The sequence below is a fragment of the Zingiber officinale genome, chromosome 1A (genome assembly GCF_018446385.1).
Source record: "Zingiber officinale cultivar Zhangliang chromosome 1A, Zo_v1.1, whole genome shotgun sequence".
In the NCBI taxonomy this organism is placed as follows: domain Eukaryota; kingdom Viridiplantae; phylum Streptophyta; class Magnoliopsida; order Zingiberales; family Zingiberaceae; genus Zingiber; species Zingiber officinale.
This window is the reverse complement of record NC_055987.1, coordinates 61038699-61065392: the sequence shown is the minus strand read 5'-3', so window position 1 is coordinate 61065392 and position 26694 is coordinate 61038699. Positions and strand designations below refer to the sequence as shown.

Here is a 26694-nt window from a genome sequence, read left to right as displayed (position 1 = left end):
GTAGTACCCACTTGAGATCCATTTTCCATGGGTCCCAACTTGACTCTTAGAGCTCCCCCTAGAGCTCTTAACCTTAGCCACCTCCTTAGGTGACTCACCCACAATGGCTAGGCCACATCGGTGCACCTCCAGTGACACTTGGCCTACAAACCTAACTATCTTAACCTTGGACACCTTGTCCTTGATTAATTTCTTCTTACCATTAAATGGCATTCCCTTGCCATTTATTGGTTTCTCCTTGCTATAGTTATATGCGACCCTAGCATAAGACTTTTCTTTAGCATTGGAGACACTAGATCGGTATCCTAAACCCGATCTATCATTGTTGGATTTTTGGCTACCCAACACCATACCTAAACCCTTAGATCCAACATTGAATCTTTCTAGGGTTTTCTTCAACTTATCAAGTTTTGCCTTCAAAGTTTGATTTTCCTTTTCTAGGTCCCTAATCCTAGAGTTGATATGTCCACCTTGGACATTCCTAGATCTACCCTTCCTAAGCATGTATCTCCCTTTCTTGGGATTAATGTCTAGGGTCTCCTTAGGTCAACTATTTCTAGATTTATCATGCATAGATACCTTAGGGTTTTGATCTACATTAGCCCTACTTCTATCATGATATTTGAAACTAAAATTTTACATGGATAAATAATAAAAATTATTCCTAGCATGCATGGGAGTATAAGAATTAAACCTTGAATTGCAATTCAAGTTAGGGTATACCTCCCTTACCCTTGAAGTTCCCCCTTGACTTGAGCTTTTCTTATTCTTCTCTTTCTCCCATTTTTTTAATTGCGCAAGCTTCTTGATGTCCCTCGTCTTGGGGCATTTTGTGTGGTAGTGTCCCTTCTCCCCACATGTGAAGCATACAATGCGCATTCTCCTTCTTTGGGCTTCTTCATTCCTACAACCCTTGTTAGTGTTTAACATAACTTGAATGAGTTTAGGATTTACCTCTTTCTTACCCCATTGGACACCTACTCTTGTAGTGTCCCTTCTCATTGCTCCCGAAGCAAATGATGTGGTCTTTTAGCTTCACTTCGATGGAGATGCTCACTAGGTTGACCTCCAAGACCTCTTCTTCATTCGTCTTGGATTCTTCTTCAACCTTTGAGGATGTAGATGATACCTTATCCTCCTTCTCCTCCTTGGATGTTGAGTATGGCTCAACTTCCGGTTGGTCAACCTCCTCTCCTTGAGTAATTGAATCCATCTCCTTGGGCTCTACCTCTTCATGTGTAGGCAAAAGTTCCTCTCCTAGAACTTTCTTCAACTTACTCCACTACTCGTGGGTGTTCTTATATTCACCTACATGACTTATCACGTTAAAGGGCATAATTTCAATCAACATTGATATTACCTTTGAATTTGCCTCTGATCGTGTGGTTTGCTCCTCCGTCCAATGTCGTGGTCGGAGCTTCTTTTCTTTCTTGCTTTTCGGGACTTCTAATGGTTCTTCGATGACCATCATCGTGTCCCAATCCATCTCGAAGAAGTTCTTCATTTTCACCAACAAAAATGTGATGCCTCATAAGCTTCCTCTTTCAAACTTCGGAGATTCTATCAAGCTGATCATCTTCTTGCTTCCTAGGCGGTTAATCCGACGGAGAGCGGCCTCGCTTTGATACCAATTGTAGGGGAATTGGACGACCGGATTGAAGGGGGGTTGGATAGATGGCACCCCCAAATCAATCGCTCTTCCTACGATGTTACTTTGCACAACGGAATACAAATAAAATAAACAAGCTAAACACTAAAGGAAAGAATGTAAATCAAGCTACACGATCATTTAACATTGTTCAGAAATTGCTTGCTCCTACTTCACGGCGTGTCCTTAAGGTGGGTGATCCCTATCCATCAGTGGATTAGTCCCCGGCAAACTCTAGTTATCTCAAGTCGCTCCTTGTAGGTGGAGAAACCTCACCACAACACCAATCAAGACTCTTGAGACTAGTAGAATGCTAATTAGTGTTTACCACCACTAATTTCGTCAACTATAACCAAGCTCCTATATAGGACGCGGGTTGAAACCCCCGCCTACTAGTTGACTGCCCTCTGTGGAAATTCGATCGTTATATCCCAACGGTTCGATACCAGTCGACTGCCAAAACTAGCAGTCGACTGCTCCACACTGATTGAGCGAACAAAAGCATTCTGTTCGCTCCCAGTCGACTGCACCAGTCGACTGGTGAAACTAGCAGTCGACTAGTACCCGAGTACAATCTCTCAGCACTCGGACCCTCACCCTTATGACTCATTTGACGCTTCCTTCGCAGCCTCGACCTCTTGCCTTCAAGTCTACTTCCTTTGGCTCTCGTCCCTCGGATGCATTTAAGCCCGCGGCTCGTCCCTAATGTCATCCTTCGCGTATGCCTCAAAGTCGCTTCCCTTGGCCCTTGTCCTTGTTACCTTGTCTACGGTCCCTCAGATGCTCCATCCTTCACCAGACCCGAAGTTGTTAACCTGAGTCACATGTATATCCTGCAGACTTGTACACTCACATACACATATCAAATACAAGGGTGAACCTAACTTAAACTCTTTTCTCAAACACCAAAACACATGGTCACATGGACCATCGGGATTGCTCCAACACTCAACTGATCCACGGTGCTGAAGAAGAACTTTGGTGCTCGGGTTCTCGGCACACGAGTGTGATTCTTAGGAGCAAAGGTCGCAATACTTAGCATGTAGAGGTGCTCAGCACGAAGTGATGTGCGATATGCACATTGCTCAACACTTGTCCGAATTTCACTCGGTTTAAGGCTCAGAGTGAGAGACAGCCACTTGACCTTGGCTTAAACCGAGTGTCTCAAGATAAGACGAAGAGGTCCAACTCAGAGACGTGTGACATAATGCTGTCAATGTTTGGCGGCGTGTGGACTCACAGTGGCATGTAGGTTATTCTTGAGAGTATAAAGTGACTACTTGTATACAACATCTTAATCTGAATGGTGAGAGACAAGTTCAGATTGTGGTATATATCGTCTGTTGACTCATACTTTCATCTTGGAATTCATATTCAAGTCATTTGAATTAAGATGATTTGTAGGATACATAAAGTTAAAATATTAAGCATTAAATGTCACTAATGTCTCTCTATTTTGTGTAACAGAGATAGAGAGACAAGTTCATATTGTGGTATATATCGTCTGTTGACTCATACTTTCATCTTGGAATTCATATTCAAGTCATTTGAATTAAGATGATTTGTAGGATACATAAAGTTAAAATATTAAGCATCAAATGCCACTAATATCTCTCTATTTTGTGTAACAGAGATATGACCGCAACAAAAAATATCATGCTAGATCTTATGAAGGGAGACAAGCCAAACGGTGACAACTATGAAATTTGACACCAAAAGGTTCATTTTATTTTTGAGGAACAAGAACTCAAGGAGGTTCTTAAGCATAAGATGGTGGACCCCGGGGAAGGTACCACAACACAGGTAAGACAGGATCAGGAGGTATTGTTCTTGGAAAAATAAGGATGACCAAGCTAGGATACTTCTTCTCAGTAGCATGCATGATGAACTAATCCCGATTTATGAGCAGTATATTACTATTGTGTCAGTCTAGAATACTCTTAAAGAGCATTATAACACCCCATTAGCTCCTAAGTTGAGGATGCTAACCTATAAGTTTATAACTCATAAGAAGAATTCTGATCATAGTATGAAGCAGCATTTAATGCATATATCGAGCATGATTGCCTCTCTAAAGAATATGGAGGAGCCTATGTTAAATGAGCTTCACGTATTATGAGTGATCTAATCCTTGCTTGACTCCTTGGATACTGTTAAGACCTATCTCACACATAATAAAAGTATTCGTACTTTCATAGATGTGAGTAGGCATTGTGAGCTCGAGGAGCATCAAGAGGTGACCAGGTCTGCTTCAGGTTATGCTCACTTTGTGGAGTCAAGTAAAGCTCCCAAGGTATAAAGCGCAAGTAGCGCAAGCATGAGAAGAAGACTAAAGATTGTGGCAAGAAGAAGCCATTTGTAAAGATTGACAAAAAATGATACGGCTAGAAAGGTAAAAAGAAGGAGCTAGTAAAGAGCAATGTCCAATGCTACATATGTGGTAAGCCAGGGCATTTCACATATGAGTGTACCGAGCGAAAGGTATATTCTTCTTATTTAAATGATATGAGTTATGTGTCATTTAGTGTAATGTTCACTAACTCATCTCTTTTATGGATTATAGACTCAGGAGCCACATACCATGTAGCTCATGATAGGAGTGCATATGTGTAATTCCGTCGTTTAAGCCCACATGCGAGAAGACTAGTCGTATGTGGAAAATGGTGTATTTATGGAGGTGAGAGAGATTAACACTTGCAAGATGTTGTTGTAAAATAATCAAGTCATGTATCTCCATGACATGTTATATGCTTCGGAAATAAGGCAAAATCTAGTTTTTGTTCATAATCTAGACCAGTTAGGATATTGTTTTGTTATTAGAAACTCTAATATTTGTATCTCGTATGACAATATTTTAATATGCTCCAATTTAGTCCATGAGAAACTATATACACTGAACTTGATTTCTTTTCATGAGTTTTATCCTACATCTACCATTACCTTTATATCTGATAGTGTAGTGGATGATGTAAATGTTTGGCATTGCAGACTTGGTCATATAGGGTAATTAAAAGAGGATGGGTCAATTAGCAGCATGTGACATGTTAGACCAGCTAACCAAGGTCGGGTTGCCCTTATGTGAGTTTTGTCTAGAAGTCAAAACTATGAGAAAACCATTTGGAAAAGCAATAAGGGCTAGGACTCCATTGCAATTAGATCATTCTGACATTTGTGGACCAATGAATGTGAGAGCTTGAAATGAAGTCATATATTTTATTATATTTATAGATAATTTCATGCGTTTTTGTTATGTCTACTTGATCTCACATAAGTCTGAGGCACTAGAGTGCTTTATAAGGTTTATTAGCAAGGTAGAAAATCAGCTAGACATGAGAGTGAAAACTCTCAGAACCGATCGGGGGTGCGAGTATCTATCTGAGTAGTTTAGAGAGCTCTGTTTCAAAAAATAATAATATTACAAGATAGATGACTACTCCTACTACTCCTCAACAGAATAGAGTTGTCGAGAGAAAGAATAGGACTCTATTGGAGATGGTGAGGTCCATGATGGTGTAGACCAATTTACCAATCTCTCATTAGGAGATGCGTTATTGACTGTAGTCTATGTACTTAATTATGTTTCAACAAAATCCATAATTAGCACCCCATATAAACTTTGGATAGGAAGGCAACCTGTCCTTAGCCATCTTAGGCCATGGGGTTGTATTACATATGTTAGAGATTCCTCGCATAATTACGATAAGTTAGGCCCGCGAGGAAAGAAGTGTATCTTTATCAAATACTCTAAACACCCCAAAGGATATGTGTTCTTAGGAGAACATATGGATGCCACAATAACTGAGATTGAATCTCGTGATGTCATGTTTTTCTAGAATGATTTTTCTACAAGGGGAGAAATTGATCGAGACTACAACCTTCTATGAGATGGATGAGCCAAGTGGTATAGTTGAGCCTTGTAGCGGGATTCAAGACCTAGTTTGGATCTTATTCCTAGTGGGAGTAGTTCATCTGAAGGTGGGGAGGCTCTCTCTCCTTGTAGGAGTGGTCGGTGATATATACATCGTCGTCATTTTCTGATTGAGAATAAGATTCTCATTGAAACTCTAGAGGATGATGATGAACTAAGGACCTTTGGAGAGGCTCTTGAGGGTTCTGAAAAAGACCAATAGTTAATGGTCATGTGGGAAGAAATTGAATCAATGAAAGTCAATGAGGTGTGAGACTTAGTTGACTTATCTAAGGGTAAAAAGGTCATTGAGAACAAGTGAGTTCTCAAAATCAAGAGGAAGGCCAATTGATCGATCGAGAGATATAAAGCTCATCTTATAGCCAAGGGTTACACAAAAACAAAGGGAATTGACTATGAGGAGACTTTCTCCCTAGTAGTTAAGTTTACATCGATCCATTTACTTTTAATGATTCTCTAGTTTACTTTACACAGTGGATTTTCAAGACCAACTTAATGATTGGATGAAGAGAGATCACAGGAAACAACCCTCTGAGTTCATTTTAGTAAGTCAAGGAGATAAGGTTTGTTGATTTTAAAAATTGATATATGGTCTAAAGCAATCATCCAGATGATGATACTTAAGATTTCATGAGGAGATGATATCTTATGGTTTTTCATTGGTCAAGGAGGATCATTGTGTCTATTAAAAATATTAAATGACTCCTTTGTAATTTTGTCGTTATATGTAGATGACATAATGTTGGCTGGGAACAACATTGAGTATCTTATAACCATTAAAAGATGGTCGTCATCTAGCTTTGACATAAAAGACATGGGTGAAGCTGAGTTCATCCTTGGAGTAAATATTCAAAGGGATCGCTCGAGAAGAGTGTTAGCTCTTTCACAAGAAACCTATTTCCACTTCGTTTTGATGTGATCAACCATTGGTTAGTCCTCATTGTGATTGATCCCTGTGCTGATATGTGTCCTAAAACTCTAGTAGAAGTAAGAATGAGTAAAGTACCTTATTCCAGTACAATAGGAAGTCTAATATATGCAATGATGTGTACACGACTGGATATATGTTATGCAGTCAGTTTAGTATGTAGATATCAAGCAAATCCTGGAAGGGATCACTTGAGAGCAGTGAAAATGATTTTTCAATATCTCAAAGGAACTATAAACTTCTTTTTGTGTTATACAAGAGATGATTTGTGACTTGTGGGATATTCAGACGTCGATTGAGGAGGCTATCTAGATAAACGTAAATTAACATCAGGTTTACTTTCTTGCTCAATAGCGGAGCCATTTACTATAGCAGTAAGAAGTAAATCTATGTTGCTCTATCTATAATAGAGGTTGAGGTTGTTGCTTGCTCATTAGCAGTTCAAGAAAGTGTTTAGTTCCAAAGACTATTAGATGACTTAGGAATTTTAGCAGATAGTGAAAGGCCAGATCAGGTCTCTATTGCTTACACTCGAGACCCTAAATTTCATAGTAGAACCAGACACATATATATCAAATATCATTAAGTGAGAGATATCATTGAGAAGAATAAAGTGATTATTAAGTATATTTCAACACACAACATGGTTGTTGACCCTTCACCAAACCTATAAGTAGAGACTCTTTTATAGGACATAGTGAGTCATTGAGGTTGTGTACTTTATGACATATCTTAGTTTGTATTGACTTGACTATAATGATGCTTAATGAAATATATAACTTCTTATGCATTGATTAGTCATATTTATATATATAACACTTTTGTAATGCATTTGTTATATATATGTTCTGTGATATAATAGATATGTCAGGCAGGGAAGGTCGACTCTATCACACTAATGACCACCTCCAATAGTGGGGATAAGATGATTTTTTGCTGTAAGAGGTTTTGAGAATAGCCTTGTTAGAACTTAAGTTGTCCTAATATGTGTTCAGGATGAGGTCATATGCGACATGACCGACATGGGAGTAGTCACATCCATATTGTCTGTGAGAATCCAGGTATGAAATCTTATATATCATCTATGAATTGTGATATGTCTTTGAGGTACTCTCTCAAAGATCTCTTGGTAGAATCTTATGTGTAGACTGAGTTTCATACCTGTCAATGTTAGCAAAAAATGACATATGCCCTTCTAAGAGATGGGGGGTTAACATTGTGGCACATGTTTCATACCATATGTGATAAGACGATTGGGATAGTGGAAGCTATATTATAAGAGACAATAACTTGATATCCCCAAGCCCCGCTGTGTGAGATCTGAAATCCTCTAGGTGGGATTTCTTGTTCCTTTATTACTTTCGGTTGTTTCTTGATGTCATGATTCAATGTTTTCTACTTTAGTCTATTTATTGATGGTCCGAAAGATAAATTGAGGTCTGAGAGATAGGTTTAGGAAAGTAGCTGAGTTGAGATTGATAGATTCGAGTTTGGAAAAAGAAAAACCAATTGACAATACATCATTATATAATATTCACCAACTAGCCTTTTATGTTTATCTATGTAAAGATTAAAACATATTAGTGAATATAAAATCGAGCATCATCTAAGGATTACTTTTGATGAGGAAAGTAGCTTGATGGATGTAATAAGTCTTGGATCTGGGATACAGCGAGATTTTGTATCTTATGATACAATGATGACTATTTAATCATCCTAACAGGCGCATTGAGTAGTTTTGTATGTAGTTGTGCTCATAAGTCACACAACGTTCAACCCTGTATGGAAGTCTACTATAGTGATATGACAGGTCACATAAGTTGTGATCTAATGATAAAAATTAAATACCCTTGTATGCAAGTGGGAGATGTTAGTAACTTATGTCCATTATGGGGCATTCATATGGTGTTAGTAATGCATGCCCATTATGGGGCATTCAAATGGGATAATGGGGTTATCTCATAACTCCACTAATATAAATGACTCCACTAACATAAGTGAATATAGTAACTCTATCTCATGACTCCACTAACATAAGTGAATGTTAGTAACTTCATCTCGTAACTCTACTAATATAAGTGAATGTTAGTAACACCGTAATAGAATGACTATCCATATTCTTATCTTATCCTATAAATTCATACTTCTTGTGAGAAGTATATGTGAGAGAAAAAGAAAGAAAAAAGAAGGGAGTCTAAGAAAAAAGAGAGTTGTAGTCTCTATTTTGTTGAGAAGAACATAAGAAGGTTATCATCACACATCACTAGATTAAGAGTTGAAACATTGTGACATAATGTTGATAGTTCGAGATACGTGACTATCATCTCGACTTCGAGCAGTCCGTGGCTAGGATTCTCAACAATTCCGAAGGTTTGCAGTGCTGGAGATTAGTGCATCACCAACTAAGATACAAATTTAATTTCCACAAAGTAAAAATAAATTATGTGTTTTATTTTTATCTACATCAAACACTACTCTTACTAATACTTTAGGTTATACAAAGATTAACAATGGAATAAAAATATACAAAGAATAATAAATATACTAATTACTAACACACTAGTTTATATAGTTTGGAACCTTTGTTTCTATTTTATGGCCTACTATTCATCGATAAATTCCTCCAGAAAACTTACTATATGAGCTTACAGTTTAAAGGCTTGTAAGATGTTTTTTTTATCTCCAATAGTTCATATAATGTGGCAAAATTTCAATAGTTCATATATAAAAAATAAAAAAAATTAATTAGGTTGGGTAACGTCGAGCCTGGGATGACCGATCCGACTCCACGGAAATTTCCCACCGACCACCAGGGTAAATTGGGAAGCGCTCGACAGTCCAGGAGTCCAACATCCTTTAGTTGCGTGCATCAACTGGAGGAAAAATTTCTATAAATTCACAATAGCTAGAGCTCGAACCGTGAGTATTTGGATGATAACCTGAATACCCTACCACTGCACCATAGCCCCGGGGGCTATAAACACATAGAAGAGAAAGACTTTAAAATAGAGAAACTCTAATAGAACCAAAGTATTTTTATGTGTGAAAAGCCTTCAAACCTCCACCTTACTTCCCTTTTATAGCTTTCATCATCTCTTTATTCTTCAATTGTTTTTCAATCAATCTAGCACTGATAAGTAGATCGCAACCATCCTTCAGTCGCACTGTTTCCTTTGAACTGTTTAGCCCAAGTCTATTAATGAATACTTAAGTCAAATATATTTCACCTTCAATAAGGCATTAAAGCTTCATTTTCAATAACTCTTCTCTTCACTTTGTTTTTAGTTTTTATTTTTTAGAGTGAGATTAGAATTTTTACAATTTTATTTTTTTTATGCACCTAATTTTCTATTATTGTAAAAAGAGAGATTATAAATCTTAGATTAATTTAATGGGTTGTAGTCTCTTAAATTGAACTTAAAATTAAGAGAATTATTCAAGAAGTATCTTTTAAGGATAATTGTGATGATTTATTCAATAAGTATTCTTAAAAGCTATCTAGCAATCTAGATTTGCTCAATTTATAAAGAGTGATGTTGACCAATCTTCTATATAGTGACATTTTCTTTTCTTTTTTTTTAATATATATATATATATATATATATATATATGACATCTAAAAAAAAGAGATTTGAAAATCACATTAAATATGATCGTTAGCATTAGATTTCCATTGTTAATACTTTAATTTTTATAATTAAGCAAGTTTTTACACACTAAATATATATCACATAACACAGAATATATATCTCAGATGCACGATCTAACCTTGGCATGAGAGTGGGCAAGATCCGTGTTCCTTCATATTCTCCTTTGTCGTCAATCTTTACAAGCAAATCATTCCACCTTTCCTTCTCCAGCAATAGCCCTTCGACTCCCATCGATCTTCCTTTCCATCGGCCTCTGTCCTTCTCCGATCTATTTGCTATAAACAACCAAAACACCTTTGCCGCTGCTCTGAGCTTTTCTTGGCGGAACAACTCTCCCGTCTTGGGCTCCCGGATCCATGGCCAAATCATCAAATCCGGATTCTCTGCAGACACCTTCTCACAGACTAATTTGCTCACCATGTACTCGAAATGCCGAGAAGTTGACCATGCATCGAAGGTGTTCGACGAAATGGCTGACAGGAATCTTGTTTCTTGGACTTCGATGATATCAGGGTTCGTTCACAACAATGAGCATGAAAAGGGTTTCAATTTATACGTTGAGATGATGAGAGCAGGGTTCGTCCCCAATGAATTCAGTCTGGCAAGTGTCATGAGTGCATGTGGAGTGACTGGGAGAAGTAAGTTTGGCAATGCTCTTCATTCTGTTGCATTGAAGATAGGCATGGATACAAACCGGTTTGTCGGCAGCACACTTTTGTGGATGTATGCAAAGTGTGGAAATATTGAAGCTGCAGAACTTGCCTTTGAAATTATATGTGATCCAGACTTGGCTTGTTGGAATGCAATTATCGAGGGCTATGCACTCAATGGGGACATCTTCAATGCAATGAAAAGTTTCAGTTTTGCCTCTCATATAGGACTAAACCCTGATCAGTGCACTTATATCAGTACGTTGAAAGGGTGTCAAGTAACAGGGGACTTAAGGTGTGGACAAACTGTTCATTGTGTGGCTATTCGTAACGAGTTTCAATCCAATACTACTGTGATGAATTCTCTTGCTGATATGTACTTTAGAACTGGCAGGAAGAACTCCGCTCTGAAAGTTTTCCATCAGATACGTATCAAGGACAATTCATCATGGAATACAGCAATTTGTGGCCTTGCCAAAGAGGAGGAGGCAAGTGAAGTAGTGAATTTGTTTTCTACCATGCTATCAGCCGGTGTTAGACCAGATCAAATTACTTTATCCACCATAATCAGGCTTTGTGGTACAATAGAGGATCTTCAACTGGGTTCTCAGTTCTTCTGCTTTGCCTGTCGTCTTGGTTACTTAAATTGTGATTTGGTTGTCAACTCACTGATAAAAATGCTCTCGAGATGTGATATGATGGATAGTGCTGCTCTTGTTTTCGCTGGCCACCCTCATACGAATCTTATCATTTGCAATGAAATGATTGTAGGCTACACTTTAAATGGATTTTGTACAAAAGCCTTTCGAGTTTTCTGCAGTTTGATTGAACATGGAATTGAAGGAGATGAGTTCACATACTCTAGCATCTTAGGTGCTTGTTTAAGAATGGAACATCAAAGCAAAGTTCAGCAGATCCATGCTAGAATTATAAAGTTAGGTCTTGGTTCATGTTGCTCCATATGTAGTTCAATGGTTACTGCATATGCTAGCTTTGGAGCAATTACGTCTTGTTATGCTATATTCAAAGATGCTGCAAAGTTAGATTTGGTTTCTTGGGGAGCCATGATTTCGGCTTTTGTAAAACTTGGCTTCAATAAAGAGGGCCTTTTACTTCTAAATTGCTTGAGAGATACATATGAAAGGCCTGATGAAATTATATTATCAAGTGCTCTCAGAGCATGTGCTAATCTTGCATTGCTTGACCAATCCATGTGCATCCACTCATACATTGTCAAGATAGGATTTGAGAATTGTTTATGTGTAGCAACTGCAATGATAAATTCCTACGCTAAGTCTGGAGAGATTTCAAGCTCGAAGGATGTCTTTAAAAATATCTCAAGGGATTACAAGGATGTCATTCTCTTTAATACCATGATTATGGCCTATGCACATCATGGCCTGATAACAGAAGCCATCGAACTTTTTCAACAGATGAAGTATTTTAATATACACCCTACTCATGCCACTTTCGTGGCAGTTATTGCAACTTGTAGCCATCAGGGTCTAGTGAAGCAAGGTGAGCATCTGTTTGATTCGATAAGCAGTGTTTATGGAATGTACCCTTCCACAGATAATTTTGCCTGCTTGGTCGATCTTTTTGCCAGAAATGGGCTTCTTGATAAGGCTAAAAATGTGATTGAAAGCATGCCTTATGAACCATGGTCTGCTCTGTGGATATCACTATTAAGTGGATGCCGCATTTATGGGAATAAAGATATGGCTGAATTGGCTGCTGAAAAGGTCCTCAAGCTAACCCCAAATAATGACAGTGCCTATGCATTGATGGCAAATGTATATGCAGGAGATGCAAAATGGAAGGATGCTGAACGAATGAGATTTAACATGGAAATAAATAGAGTTGACAAAACCTGTGGATATAGCATTATCGCCACCTGAAATACAAAAAAGAAAAGAACAAAAGACTGAGGATTGAGCATTTGAGAGGTATCATCACTAAAGTCTTGTGTTCTCTGTTGAAGTTCATCAAGAAAGATTGTTATTATACTTCTATTTATACACACCAAAACACTAGATGGCAAAATTAGCTGCTTAAGAATACACTCAGCTAATGTCATTGAAGCATCACTGGAAATGCATAACGACGACTGCAAGATGGAAAAGCTGCTGAAAGAATGAGGATTAAAATGAACATCAAAACAGTCTGCAAGAAATGAATTTATCATGCCACTGAGGCACGGGTATGATTTGTGATATAATCAGATTCCCAAAATAATTATGAGAATCCAACATTTGAAAAATGCTGTCCCTAAAAGTAAGACCAAGGTACCTCCAGTCCTTTTCTTTTGTATGCTAAAGTTGCCAATTGAAGTTACTCAAGAATGCTCCTGATTGCTTGCTTTTGAATATAATCAACTGGTATCATAAACTCGACAAAAGATGCAGCAGCATTGCCTTTTCCTGATATATTCTTAAGAGGCACTGGGGATCAGCTGGGGGCTAAAATTTCAATTAAGCACTCGACTGCTATGGATTCTTTGGGAGATGGAATGCATCATTTATATAGATAGATTTAGAAGCTCTTTTGTTGTCAAGTGCTAAGGAGTTTGTGTATAAATATAAACTTGTTTTTTAAACAGTGACATTGATGTGTATAATTTATCAATTAGAGGCCATGCTGTGGTTCTGATTCATAAGAAAAAGAGACATGAAATGGCATTTCAACTATTGATAGTGTGATGATAAATCAGTGGCCGACTGGTTGTCACTTCAACCTTTTAGTTTGTTTCAGAAATAAGCATGAGATTTGTCGATGTAGTCAGTTAAATTAATAGTTGATCAATCATCCCGTCGGCAAATTTAGCTAGTTCAATTTCTTGCACCATTCAATTGTGGCTCTGGTCACAATTCATAATAATGGAGTGCTTGAAACATGGCCTTTTCAAAATTCCTAGTTGCAGTTCTGTTCTTCTACACTTCGGGAGTGCTTGAAACAACTAATTTGATCAACTTGAGTTGATAATTCAACATGATCCATCCACGGACGCGCCAGGAAATTTAGAGGTGCAAGTTAGCAATTATTTTCTTTTTGTTTTAGAAAGGTTCGATTCCAAACTAGTCTGGTAAAGTGTCGGATCAAATGGCAACTGACTAGGGAGGAGGGAATAATAGATAGTAATGATTTTTTTCACAAATACAAAAATTCAATGCAAATGTTAATTAGAAGTACGTGCACATGTATATGTAACAATATTAAATTGATAATAATGGAAAAAAGAACGGTCACAGTACACTAACACAATGGCAACTTGGTTCGGAACATCAAGTTCCTACCTACATAGCCCTATCACTCCAATGCGACAATCCCATACGAAATTACTCTGTTAAAATGAGGCAAAAGAACAAGCCTCAATAGAACATTCAAAGATAAGACCTTACGAGAATAAAATCACTTGAGTTTGATGGTCGTGGAATCTAAGTGTGGGTAGAATGATGGTATAATATCGTTTTGGTAAAGTCGAGGTAAGAGTTGGACTTTATTTCTTTAAAATGAATTTTCTTCGCACATGGTGCTCACAGAACATGACAATTGTCTCTTAATATACGACTTTATCTTATGATAGAAGCACTGCAAATTGCAAGACCTTCAAACTGAAGAGGCTGTTGATGCAGGAAGCACCAGATGATCGAACCTAAGTTTTGATTATGGCAAATGGTTCAAAGTTAAGGTTTCTTGTTGTCTAACAAATTGAACTGAATGTACAAGAAAGCCCTAAGTAATCTTAAGCAAAGGAAAGTTCTAGTTGAGACTAGACAAGTGGAAAGTCCTACCTGTGGTTAGGCAGGTGAAAATTCTTAGCTGTGGTTAGGCAAAGAAGTCCTGGTCCGGGGGACTAGGCAAAGTCTTGGCGGATCGAGGACGTTAAGCAAAATCTTAGGGTCGAGGATGCTAGGCGAAAATTCTGGTCGCGGACACCGGGTGGAAGATTAAACGGGTCAGGGATCGGACGTCCAGCATGAAGTCCTGATATTTCGGACACCGAGCAAAAGTCTAGACGGTCTGGAGAATCGGTCGGGCAAAAGGTAATTTCTCCTAAGAGGAGTAGGTGAGGACGCGTTCCCCGTTGAAGGAACAGTAGACGTTGATTCAACCTAAGGTTTCACAGAAAATCTGAAAATCAGAACCGGGTAGTCTAGAGACTGTCAAATATTTTTATTTCCATATTATTTTATAGTGCTAACTTTGTTTTATAGGGTGTGTTTGGTATTTGTACTGACATGTCTTGCAGGAAGTAAAATGCATAAAAGAGCCTCGGATGAACAGTATTGAAGGCTCCTTCTATGTGGCTGAAGGCACCTCCAATGAACAGTGCTGGAGGCGCCTTCCATGTGACTGAAGGCGCCTTCAAGTGGATGAATTTCGTAGATTGCAGAAGTTATCAACTCTGAGGCTGTGAGGATAAAATCTACAATTGGAGGCGCTTTCCATGGGGTTGAAGATACCTTCAGCATTTTATAAAAGAAGTCTTTGGGTAAGAGCTTCAATACAACTCATCTTCGAGATCCTTCTCTTGCGCGCTGTTCCAAAGACGATTCGACGAAGCCATAACACTGCTCCAACGATTGAAAGCACGCCTCTCTGAATTCCAAAGTCGTCAGTATAATTTTGATCAAAGGACTTTAATTGTATGGTTCTTGTACTTCATCTTTGTGCTCTATTTGTAAAGATTTTTTGAAGCTATAGTGATTGTCCAATGAAAGCAATCAACGATTGTGGACCTTAGAGTAGGTGTCATCATAGGATCCAAACCAAGTAAATCTTTGGTGTTTGTATTCTTATTCTATTTTCCGTTGTGTACCCTCGAAACATTTTTTGAAAAATTTAAAAGCCACAAGCACTATTCAACCCCCCTCCCCTCTAGCGCAATGATCTTGTTGGATAGTGAGCACATGAGAAGGGAGGTGAATCACATGATTTTTGAAAACAGAGTTATTTTATAAATTTAAAGTAAAATAAAATACAGTAGAAAGATTAAACTGGAAAGAACAAAAAAAAAACTCAGTTACTTTTACTTGGTTAGGAGCATTAGGCGACTCCTACTCCAAGACACAGGTTTCGGAAATCTATCGATGGATAATTCACTAAAGACCTCTTCTGAAACTATGGAAAGAGGTAATCAAATACAAAGATAAGGATAGTGTAACAGGCTATACTTTCCTTTTAAAACAGTAGTATAAAAATTACAACACTATAAAACGTTACCAACAATTTAGAGTGTGCTCGTGTGTTGATGTCGATTTACCAGAGATGATCGGATGACTCAGAAAAGTAGTTCAGCGGCAGAAAGACTTCTTTGAGGCAGTAACAGGAAGTTGGAACAATCGGAACACCAATCGGACGCGTAGAAGCTTATTAATTGAGTTATGTTGAAGGACTGGTCGAGATTCTCTTTTATGGAGTGTGGAAGACGCCTTCCATAGCATTAAAAGCGGATTCAATGTATAAAATCTAATCCTGAATAGCTCGCTCCTTATCGTCAATGAAGTGTGATTTTATCCGATGGATGGCACCTTCTAAGCCTTTGAAGGTGTCTTCCATGAGCAGTACTCAAGGTGCTTTCAAAGCTCCCGAAGGTGCCTCGGGTACTATTTACCCGAGGAACTTTGTGCTCTATTTGTCCTACAAAATATGTTAGTCTAATACTAAAATATTTACCCTACAAAATAAAGTTAACACAAATAATAATAATAAGTAGTAATAATTAGTTCCTGTCCTGAACTATCCTTCCAAGACCAAGAATTAGTTAAGGTCTCAGTTTAGAAATCCAAAATAGACCTAAACTGGACCATCGTCTAAAGTCCAAACTTGGACTCGTCCTCACCGGAACTCTCTCCTCTAGTGACTAGTACTGCACTTACCTACTTGCAGTCTATCGACTAGCCTCTCAACCCACCAAGTCTTCTTGTAAGTTGTCAGGTTCGTAGATCTAACTGGACTTTGGCCGGCTGTTAGGTCCCATGAACCCAGTCAAACTTTCCGCCAGATATTAGGTTGACCCTTTAACCTATCTGGGAATCGAACAAACTATCAGGTCCTCAGAACTAGTTAAGTTTCATCTTGGTGTCCGACCAACTAGACTTGTTAATCTTTGCACGCTCGATAAATGCAATAGATCACAAAAATAACTAACTTAACTCACTTGTTATTCATCAAAACCTGAATTAGACCGTTAGTGCAAATTTCACTAATAATGTCCTCATTTTTGATGCAATGACTGTTAGAGTGTATACTAAAAGCCTAGCTTTTGGTATAAACATTTATATAGAAATAAGAATCACATTGGTCAAATGTCTACATTTATGATAAATGTAGTTGCTTAATTAATTTATATTGTAGATAACATGGTGTGTGGTGCCACACACAGAAGATCATGTTATCAGTTCCTTATAAATTATAAACAGTAGCTCACGACCAAGATGGAAAGGAATAAACCATTGGAAGGTCGTAGTGTAATTAGGTATTAGTTTATCTTAACTATATAATTACACTAGTACACTTAGAGTGTATTGAGTAGGACCATTTGAGGTCGTTCCTTTTATACTGACTTTATAAAGGAACAAAGACCTCAGTTATTATGGAAGTGTGTGCTCTTAATCCTAATATAATAACAAGCACATATATTTGATATTTATTTCTTTAATTTGTCAATGGGTGAGATTTAGTTCGATAAATCAATAAGCCCGATGAGTTAGGAAATGATGTCACTTATAGTGTGTGTTGTTGATTATAGAAGGAAACTGTGTCCTAGTGATCTAGGTTGAGATTGTCCCCAAGAGGAGCTCATAAGGATTGTCATGTTAAACCCTACAGGTGGACTTAGTCCGACATGGCGATAAAGTTGAGTGGTACTACTCTTGGAGCTAGATATTAATTAAGTGAGTTGTCAGTAACTTACTTAATTAGTGGACATTTGTTATCTTAAACACAGGGAGACTAACACACTCATAATAAGAAGGAGCCCAAAATGTAATTTGGGATTGGTGCGGTAGTTCAATAATAGTTCTTTAGTGGAATGAATTATTATTGATGAAATTAAGTTGTGTGTTCGGGGCGAATACGGGATGCTTAATTTCATCGGGAGACCAAAACCAATTCCTCCTCTCGGTCCCCTATCGTAGCCTCTAGTATATAGAGATTTATACCCACCGCATACCCACCTTCTTACCCATCCAATGGGGCCGGCCAAGCTAGCTTGGAACCCAAGCTAGGGCCGGCCAAGATCAAGTGGATGAGTTATGTAGGTGGTCGGCCAAAGCTTGGGTCCCAAGCTTAGGTGGCCGACCACGAGAATATTAAAAAGGATTTTTATTAAAATTATTTCTTATGTGGATATCATGATTTTAAAAGAGAGTTTAAAAATAAAAAATTTCCTTTTATAACTTTCTACAAAAGATTAAGAGAAGAGATTAATCTCTTTCCTTATTTGTAGTTTAAAAGGATGGTTTTAATTTTTTGGTAAAAACTTTCCTTATTTGTAAATCATCTACATGTTTAAAAGAGAGTTTAAAATTTGAAATCTTTCCTTATTTGTTGATTAAAGGAGGATTTTAAATTTTAAGAAAACTTTCCTTTTTAACCATGTTCATGATTTAAAAGAGAGTTTAAAATTAAATATTCTCTTTTATAAGTTTCTACAAAAGATTAATAAAAAATTTAATATCTTTCCTTATTTGTAGATTAAAAGAGATTTTAATTTTTAGAGATAACTTTCTTTTTATCCACATGTTTAAAAGAAAGATTTTAATTTATTAAATTTCCTTTTTATAAACCAATCATGAAGGGATAAAAATTATTGGAGAAATTTTATAAATTTCCGGAAGCAAATAAGGAAGTTTAAATTTGTGTTTAAAATTTTATTTGCTTGGAAATTTTATGGTGTGGCCTGCCAAATAAATTGGAGAAGAAAAATTATTTTTAATTAAATAAATTTTTCCTTTTCATGGCAAAAGAATTAAGGAAGTTTTTATTAAATTTTCCTTATTTGCCAAGACCAAGGATTATAAAAGAGGGGGTAGAGGAGGCTTCAAGGCTAAGGACTCTATTCTATTTTTCTCCCTCTTTTCCTTGGTGGTGTGGCCGGCCCTTTCTTCTTCTCTTCTTCTTCTCTTTGTGGCCGAACCTCTTCATGCTCATGGAGTTTTAATTGGTGGCCGGATCTAGCTTGAGGAAGAAGGAGAGAAAGCTTACATTCCTTGGAGCTTGGTTGGTGGAAAAGATCTTCATCTTTTGGAAGCTTTGTGCTTGGCCGAAATTTGAAGAAAGGAAAAGAAGGTGCTTTGGTGGTTTTCATCTCGGAAGATCGTTGCCCACACAACGTCCGAGGTTAGAAGAGGAATACGGTAGAAGATCAAGAGGTCTTTCTAAAAGGTATAACTAGTAATTTTTCTTTCCGCATCATACTAGTTATTTTTGGAAATAATACCAAATACAAGAGGCATGCGATTCTAGTATTTCGAATATGTTTTTCGATGTTGTGTTCTTTTTTTTTCCCTTGTGATTTGATTGTTCTTTTCGGTTAACCTAAAGTTATTTTAGGAAATTAAATATTAGCTTTCCATAAAAGGTTTTGTCTAGTCGGTGGTGGTTGCTCCCATATCCAAGAAGGTTATGTGCCTCGCCACGTCAGTACTGGGAACCAATTATGGAAATTAATATTTAATGGAATTAATAACTTAAGGTGATTTGGGTCGAACGTGTTAAGTTCTGCAGGAGACCCAAGTCAAAACCTAAAAGAACGAATAGATTAAGTTTTGGATCAAACGTGTTAAGTTCCGCAGGCGATCCAAAATTTAATTTAAAAGAACACATGGTAGCTAGGAAAAGGTTCAGACCTTTGTACAAAATTTGTGTACAGTGGAACCTCTAGGTTTTTCGAGTAGCAACCAACAATTGGTATCAGAGCTAGGGTTTTGCCTCTGTGTATTTGGTATTAGTTTAATTATGCACATGTCATACATAATTTAGGCAGGTTAATAGTAGGATGTGCTAACTTTGTGGATGCAGGATCCAACTATTATGGCTTATAGTTATTATGTGTGTGATTAGACCCTTGGACATGTCAAGGGCATTTTAATGTGTGTGCATGATTGTATTATAAAATACAGCAGGAGCTGTATTTAGTTTTATTAGGATTTTATTTTTGATCTAGTTACATGTACATTCCTTTTATGGAATATAGGATCGATGGATGTAAATTTTATTCTATGTTTTATATAGTTTACATGTACATTCCTTCGAGGAATATAGGATCAAAATGTAAAATTCTATTTATGTCGCGGATCGAATCTTGCAAAGCGTGGAACCTTCTAAGGACCAGAGGCGCAGCGGAACTAGGAGCAAGATGGATGCGACAGCTAGACCCGGTTGCAGTGGCCAAATATTGCAGCAGCTTGGGATGACAACACACGGAGGACAACAAGAGATAAAAGCCATAATAGTTGAAAATTAGATTTTCTATTTATTGCTATTATATTGTGATGTGTGTGCATGTTAGTTTACATATTTAGTAGGCTAGCATAGTTAAAATTCCTCATTGATAAATAACTAAGTGGGAGAGGGATTTTTAAGTAAATCCCATGGTCTCCATTACTGGTTTGTAAGTGATGCAAACAAGCTTGCGCGTTGACTCTGAGTGTCTTCCTCCATAACGGATGAGCTTGTTTGTGGATCACTAGAACAGACTTCCATTTTTGGATGAATATAGGAAGTTAATTAAGAGCGTGTGATCTTCCCCAACGGAATGAGCATAATCTTATTAATGGACTTAGTGTCAAGTAATGGTATACACTTAGACACATCTAATAGTATCCTCCCCATCGGAGTCACTGCTATTATTTGTGTGACCAAATGATACCAACTATTAATTTTATTTGTCAAAAAGTTAGGTTGACAAGATAATAAAATTAATGGGTTAAAACCCTCCTTTTACAAATGTTGAATTTGTATACGTCCACACTAACGTGGCATGCAAAATTCACGGTGTTTGAGGTTGTTGGGATCCTTCGTACGGAGGCTAGAGAGGGGGGGTGTGAATAGCCGACCCCAAATCGTCGCGTTTCTACAAACTAGGGTTAGCGCAGCGGAAAATAACACGTAGAAATGAAGGAAAAGAAGACAAACCTCAAACAAACCGATGTAATGAGGTTCGGAGATTAGGGCTCCTACTCCTCGGCGTGTCCGTAAGGTGGACGAGTCCAGTCAATCCGTCGGTGGATGAGTCCCCGGAAAATCGGCTAATATGAACTCCTTCTGGGTGGAGAAACCTCGCCACAAAACTTGCAACAACAAGAAGGAGTACAAGAAATACAAGTAGAAAGACAAGAACAATGTACAAACACTAACTTGCCTTCTCGTCGACTGCCTGTGAAGCAACAACTTCTCGGACAACAGCAGCAGCTGACCGTCGACTGGAAGCTCACACGAAGCTTACTGGGGAGAGCTCAACAAAGCTCAGATCGCAAGCAGCAGCAAGCTAGAAGTAGGAGAAGAAAAAGAAGAGTTGAGGCTCGCAGCCCTCCTTTTATAACTCGCGAAAGCGAAGAAACAGAAGAAATCTGGCGTTGCGTCGCAGCTACTGAATCGATGCGTGGACCGATCAGGCTCCATGGATCGGTCCACGACCGATCCTATTCCCTAGCCGCTTGTTCGTCTCGATCGGTCCATGGACCGATCGAACCTCTGATCGGTCCACGCCGATCGAGAACTCTGATCGGCGGGACCGATCGGGCTTTTGATCGGTCCCGGACCGATCAGCCCCTCTGCGCCTTGCCTGCTCGGCCGATCGACTCGATCGGTCACCGACCGATCGGTTATCACACAAGATGCTATCGATGTATTCGATCGGTCACCGGACCGATCGAATATTCATGATATCCGGATCGATCACCGATCGATCCATCTCATGGTTTTCGCCCAAACCAAGTCCAAACCAACATCCGGTCAATCTTGACCTGTTGGTACATTGCGCCTAGCATCCGGTCACTCCCTTGACCTGCTAGGACTCCCCGCTAAGTGTCCGGTCAATCCCTTTGACCCACTTAGACTTTTCTCTCCGTACCAAGTATCCGGTCACTCCTATGACCTACTTGGACTTCCCATCACCAGATGTCCGATCACCCTTGATCCATCTGGATTTTCCCTTGCCCGGCTTCACTCACCAGGACTTTCACCTAGCTTCACTCACTAGGGTTTTCACCTGGCTTCACTCACCAGGATTTCCAATCTGCCTGGCTTCACTCACCAGGACTTCCCAACTGCCTGGCTTCACTCACCAGGACTTTCACTTTCACCTAGCTTCACTCACTAGGATTTTCACCTGGCTTCACTCACCAGGATTTCCCGACTGCCTGGCTTCACTCACCAGGACTTTCCAACTCACCTAGCTTCACTCACTAGGATTTTTCCCGTGCCAAGCTCCCTGCTTGGACTTTTCCGAGTCAGGTCACCTCACCTCGGGTCAACCAGGTCAACCTTGACCACGAGTTGCACCCACAATCTCCCAAGCTTGTATCCTTGTCAAACATCAAGATACAACTTTTCTGTTCACGTCAAACATCGTCATAACTCGTCAAACATCAAAACATAACTCGAGTCAAGTCAACTCGAGTCTGGTCAACCAGGTCAACCTTGACCTAAGAGGGAATCAAGGTCAAGAGTTTCTTCCCAATGAAAGTCTCATACCTTTCATTGAAACCCTTAATTTCCCCCTTGAAACTAAACTCAACAATCAACTTAGTGACAATCCCATATCACTAATCCTCAAAAAGTCTTAAGGAGTAAAAACTCCCCCTAAAAGTCAACTCCCCCTTGACAATTAGGTAAGACTCCCCCTAAAGGTCAACTCCCCCTTGACCATTGCACCAACAATGTCTTGGAGAGTTTCAAACCTTTAGAAACCCGAAACTCAACTCCCAAAAATTGAAATTTCAGACACATGCTGAAAATCAGAAATTCGGCACGCACTGATCGGTCCCCAGACCGATCAGGAACCCCTTGGATCGATTCCCAAATCGATCCTCACTTTCTGGATCGTGACTGATCGGTCACCAGACCTATCAGTCCTTCCCTGGATCGGTCCGATGACCGATCCAGCCTCTGAAATCAGATATTTCTGATTTTTCTCCCCGGGAGAAATTCAGAAACTCACAGAAAATTACAGAAAATTCCAAAAATCGTAAAATTTTGAGGATACATTCCTCATACCATATACTATCATGGAAAAATAATTTTAGATGAAAATAACTTCCATTTTCAAATCTTGATACAAAGTTCAAAAACTTTTGAAATAGTTCAAAGTTTAACTCATCTTTGTATCATCTTGCTCAATGATGAATGCTATCACTAGAAAAGCTTCATCAAGGTTTTTCAAATCAATTTTAAAATGATTTTAAACCCTTTAATTTAGGACCATAATCTTAGGACTATATGTACATGACTTGTACACAAGTTTTCCCTATGATCCTCCAATCTCTTGAATTAGGCTCATCTAGGTACAAAAACTATGTACCTTGATCCTAACTCATGATCCTAATATCTCACACACATCTAAAGTGTATCAAACACATCCAAGTCAATTTTGATGTGAGATATGGGTTTAGGTTATCTTAGGCTAAGTTCTCATGCATTTGCTAAACTACACTTTGATCTCAATATCAAAATGTGTTTTTATCCTTAAATCAAATTCATTAATTATTAATGCAAGAGATGATGACATGGCATGAAATGGTATCATAAATGAAAACATGTGCCAATGTCATGATGTCATGGCATAAAGTTTGAAACTTAAATAAACATGACATAAAAACTAGCCTAAGCATTATCATGACATTTCAAATGATAATAAAACTAAACATGATGTCATGACATGTGAGGGCAAACAATCATGGCAAGATTTAGCATAAATAAATATACCTAGATTACCTATCTAAGTATCCTTAACCACTTGGCTAACTTCAAATTTAATCCTAGATTGCCCCAAAATGCCAAAATCCTAATTTTGACACTTCTTGAACTCTAGATTAATTCATGCCACTTAAAGATCAAATTTATCCTCAAAACTTGGCATGTTTCATTTTTCCTCGAGAGTTCTCTAGATTTTCCCAAATTGTGCCAATTGAGATTAAAAATGAAATTTTCAATCTTTTAGGCACATTTAACTCTTCAAAGGAGTAAATGATAATTCCATTTCATTTTCAAAAGTTCTCAAAACCTTGAAAATGCTCCTTGAGTGTCAATTTCCTCAAAGTTGGGTTAACTACCCTTCTAATTGAAGTTGACACTCTCTAACCCATCTATGGGGTAGAGAAGATGCTCCTAGGAACCCAATACCTATTAGAGCTCATTGGGTTCACTAAATATTCACTAGGGATAACTTCCCTAGCAACCCTCCTAATGACCCTCTTAGGCTTTAAAGCCTTGGTCATTTGGGTCTCATCAAGGTCAACTATAGGGGTGACTCCCCTTGTGACCTTGGTAATGGTCTTCCTAGCCCTAGGTTTTGTTCCATAATCGAATGAAACATTATGATAAGTGGGCTTGGCCAATTCTGACTTAGGTTTATGACCCAAACCTTTCTTGTCCTTGGACTTGGGTTTTTGACCCCTAGACCCTAGAGTCAAATCCTTAAGAGCCTTTTCTAGAGAGTCAAGTCTTGACCTCAAGACTTGATTTTCTTTCTCTAATACCTCAAGTTTTGATTTATCATTTTTCCTTGAGGTATTCCTAGGCATGTGTCTAGATGATTTGGGATTTCTATCTAGATTTTCCTTAGCCTTAGATGAGTTAATTCTAGGGTTAGCATTTCTAGAATTGTTCTTATCTAGGCTAACATGCTTGGCTCCTAAGCACATGTATCGATTTCTAGTGTTAACATGCTTATCATTATTGACAATGGCAATAAGACTACTAGCATGCATCCTACTAGAATTGCAAGAATGAGCTTTAAATGTTACCTTAGGGTTTGCCTTAGCTCCCCCTTTACATGTGTTTGGCCTCTTGTCCTTGTGAGGTTGCCTCCCCCTTGGACATTGACTCCTATAGTGTCCCCGTTGCTTGCATTGGAAGCACACCACGTGCTTCTTGCTCTTGCATGTCGGGACTCCGGCTTCCTTGACCTTTGGTGCCGGTGGAGTCTTTCTAACCCTCTTTGGACACTTACTCTTGTAGTGCCCAAACTTCCTACACTCAAAACACATTATGTGTAATTTGCTTGAAATCACGTTACCTGTCTGGATGCTGAGAAGATGAGCTTTCTTCTTCATCCCTTCCGGAGGTAGATGCCTCTTCTTGCTCCGATCTTGAACAAGAGCTCTCCTCCTCTTCTTCCTTGGATGTTGAGTAGCCCTCAACTCCCAATTCGCTTCCTCCATGATGTGAGCTACTTGGCTCACTAGGCTCCTTTTCATGGAATTTTGCCAAATTGTTCCACAATTCCTTGGCGTTGTTGTACCTATCTATCTTGCACAAAACATTATTAGGTAAAGCAAATTCAATAATTTTTGTTACCTCGTCATTGATTTCGGATTGTCGGATTTGCTCTTTCGTCCACTCCTTCTTCTTGATAGGTTTTCCTTCCTCATCCATCGGAGGGGAAAACCCTTCTTGTACACAAAACCAATTTAACATATTAGTCCTAAGAAAATACATCATCCTTACCTTCCAATATGTGAAGTTGTCGTGAGACTCGTAGAAGGGTTGAATCGTGACATCTTCTCCATAGAGATCCATCTCTAGCCCGTGCTCCCCCGGGTGTTGATCCGTCGAAGAGCGGCCTCGCTCTGATACCACTTGTTGGGATCCTTCGTACGGAGGCTAGAGAGGGGGGGTGTGAATAGCCGACCCCAAATCGTCGCGTTTCTACAAACTAGGGTTAGCGCAGCGGAAAATAACACGTAGAAATGAAGGAAAAGAAGACAAACCTCAAACAAACCGATGTAACGAGGTTCGGAGATTAGGGCTCCTACTCCTCGGCGTGTCCGTAAGGTGGACGAGTCCAGTCAATCCGTCGGTGGATGAGTCCCCGGAAAACCAGCTAATATGAACTCCTTCTGGGTGGAGAAACCTCGCCACAAAACTTGCAACAACAAGAAGGAGTACAAGAAATACAAGTAGAAAGATAAGAACAATGTACAAACACTAACTTGCCTTCTCGTCGACTGCCTGTGAAGCAACAACTTCTCGGACAACAGCAGCAGCTGACCGTCTCAAGAAGCTTAGGAGAGCTCAACAAAGCTCGATCGCAGTCAGGAGCTAAGTAGGAGAAGAAAAGAAGAGTTGAGGCTCGCAGCAGCCTCCTTTATAACCTGCGAAAGCGAAGAAACACGAAGAAATCTGGCCGTTGCGTCGCATAGTGCTGAATCGGTCGTGGACCGATCAGTCTATGTGATCGGTCCAGATCCTATTCCCTAGCCTTCGCTTCGTTCCGTCTCGATCGGTCCATGGACCGATCAGAACCTCTGATCGGTCCACGCACCGATCAGGAACTTCCCGATCGGCCCGGGACCGATCAGCCAGGCCGATCGGTCCCGCACCGATCAGCCCTCTGCGCCTCGCTCTGCTCGACTTCGACGACTCGATCGGTCACCGACCGATCAGTTATCACACAATATGCTACCGATGTGTTACCGATCGGTCACCAGATCGATCGAATATTCATGATCACTGGATCGATCACCAGATCGATCCAGCTCATGGTTTTCGCCCAAACCAAGTCCAAACCAACATCCGGTCAATCTTAACCTGTTGGTACATTGCGCCTAGCATCCGGTCACTCCCTTGACCTGCTAGGACTCCCCGCTAAGTGTCCGGTCAATCCCTTTGACCCACTTAGACTTTTCTCTCCGTACCAAGTATCCGGTCACTCCTATGACCTA

The 26694-nt window shown here is 39.0% G+C and overlaps 1 protein-coding gene across 1 annotated transcript; it reads left to right on the top strand.

Annotated features, from left to right (window-relative positions):
• Positions 1-10226: 10226 nt before the first annotated feature.
• Positions 10227-13486, top strand: LOC122025590 (pentatricopeptide repeat-containing protein At3g09040, mitochondrial-like). The gene has a single exon (XM_042584427.1). The coding sequence runs from the start codon at positions 10279-10281 to the stop codon at positions 12700-12702; it is 2424 nt and encodes an 807-aa protein (XP_042440361.1). The 5' UTR covers positions 10227-10278; the 3' UTR covers positions 12703-13486.
• The last annotated feature ends 13208 nt before the right edge of the window (positions 13487-26694 follow it).

Bases quoted from the DNA above. Each gene is read 5' to 3' on its own strand.
- LOC122025590 (XM_042584427.1), top strand. From the start codon at position 10,279: ATGAGAGTGGGCAAGATCCGTGTTCCTTCATATTCTCCTTTGTCGTCA.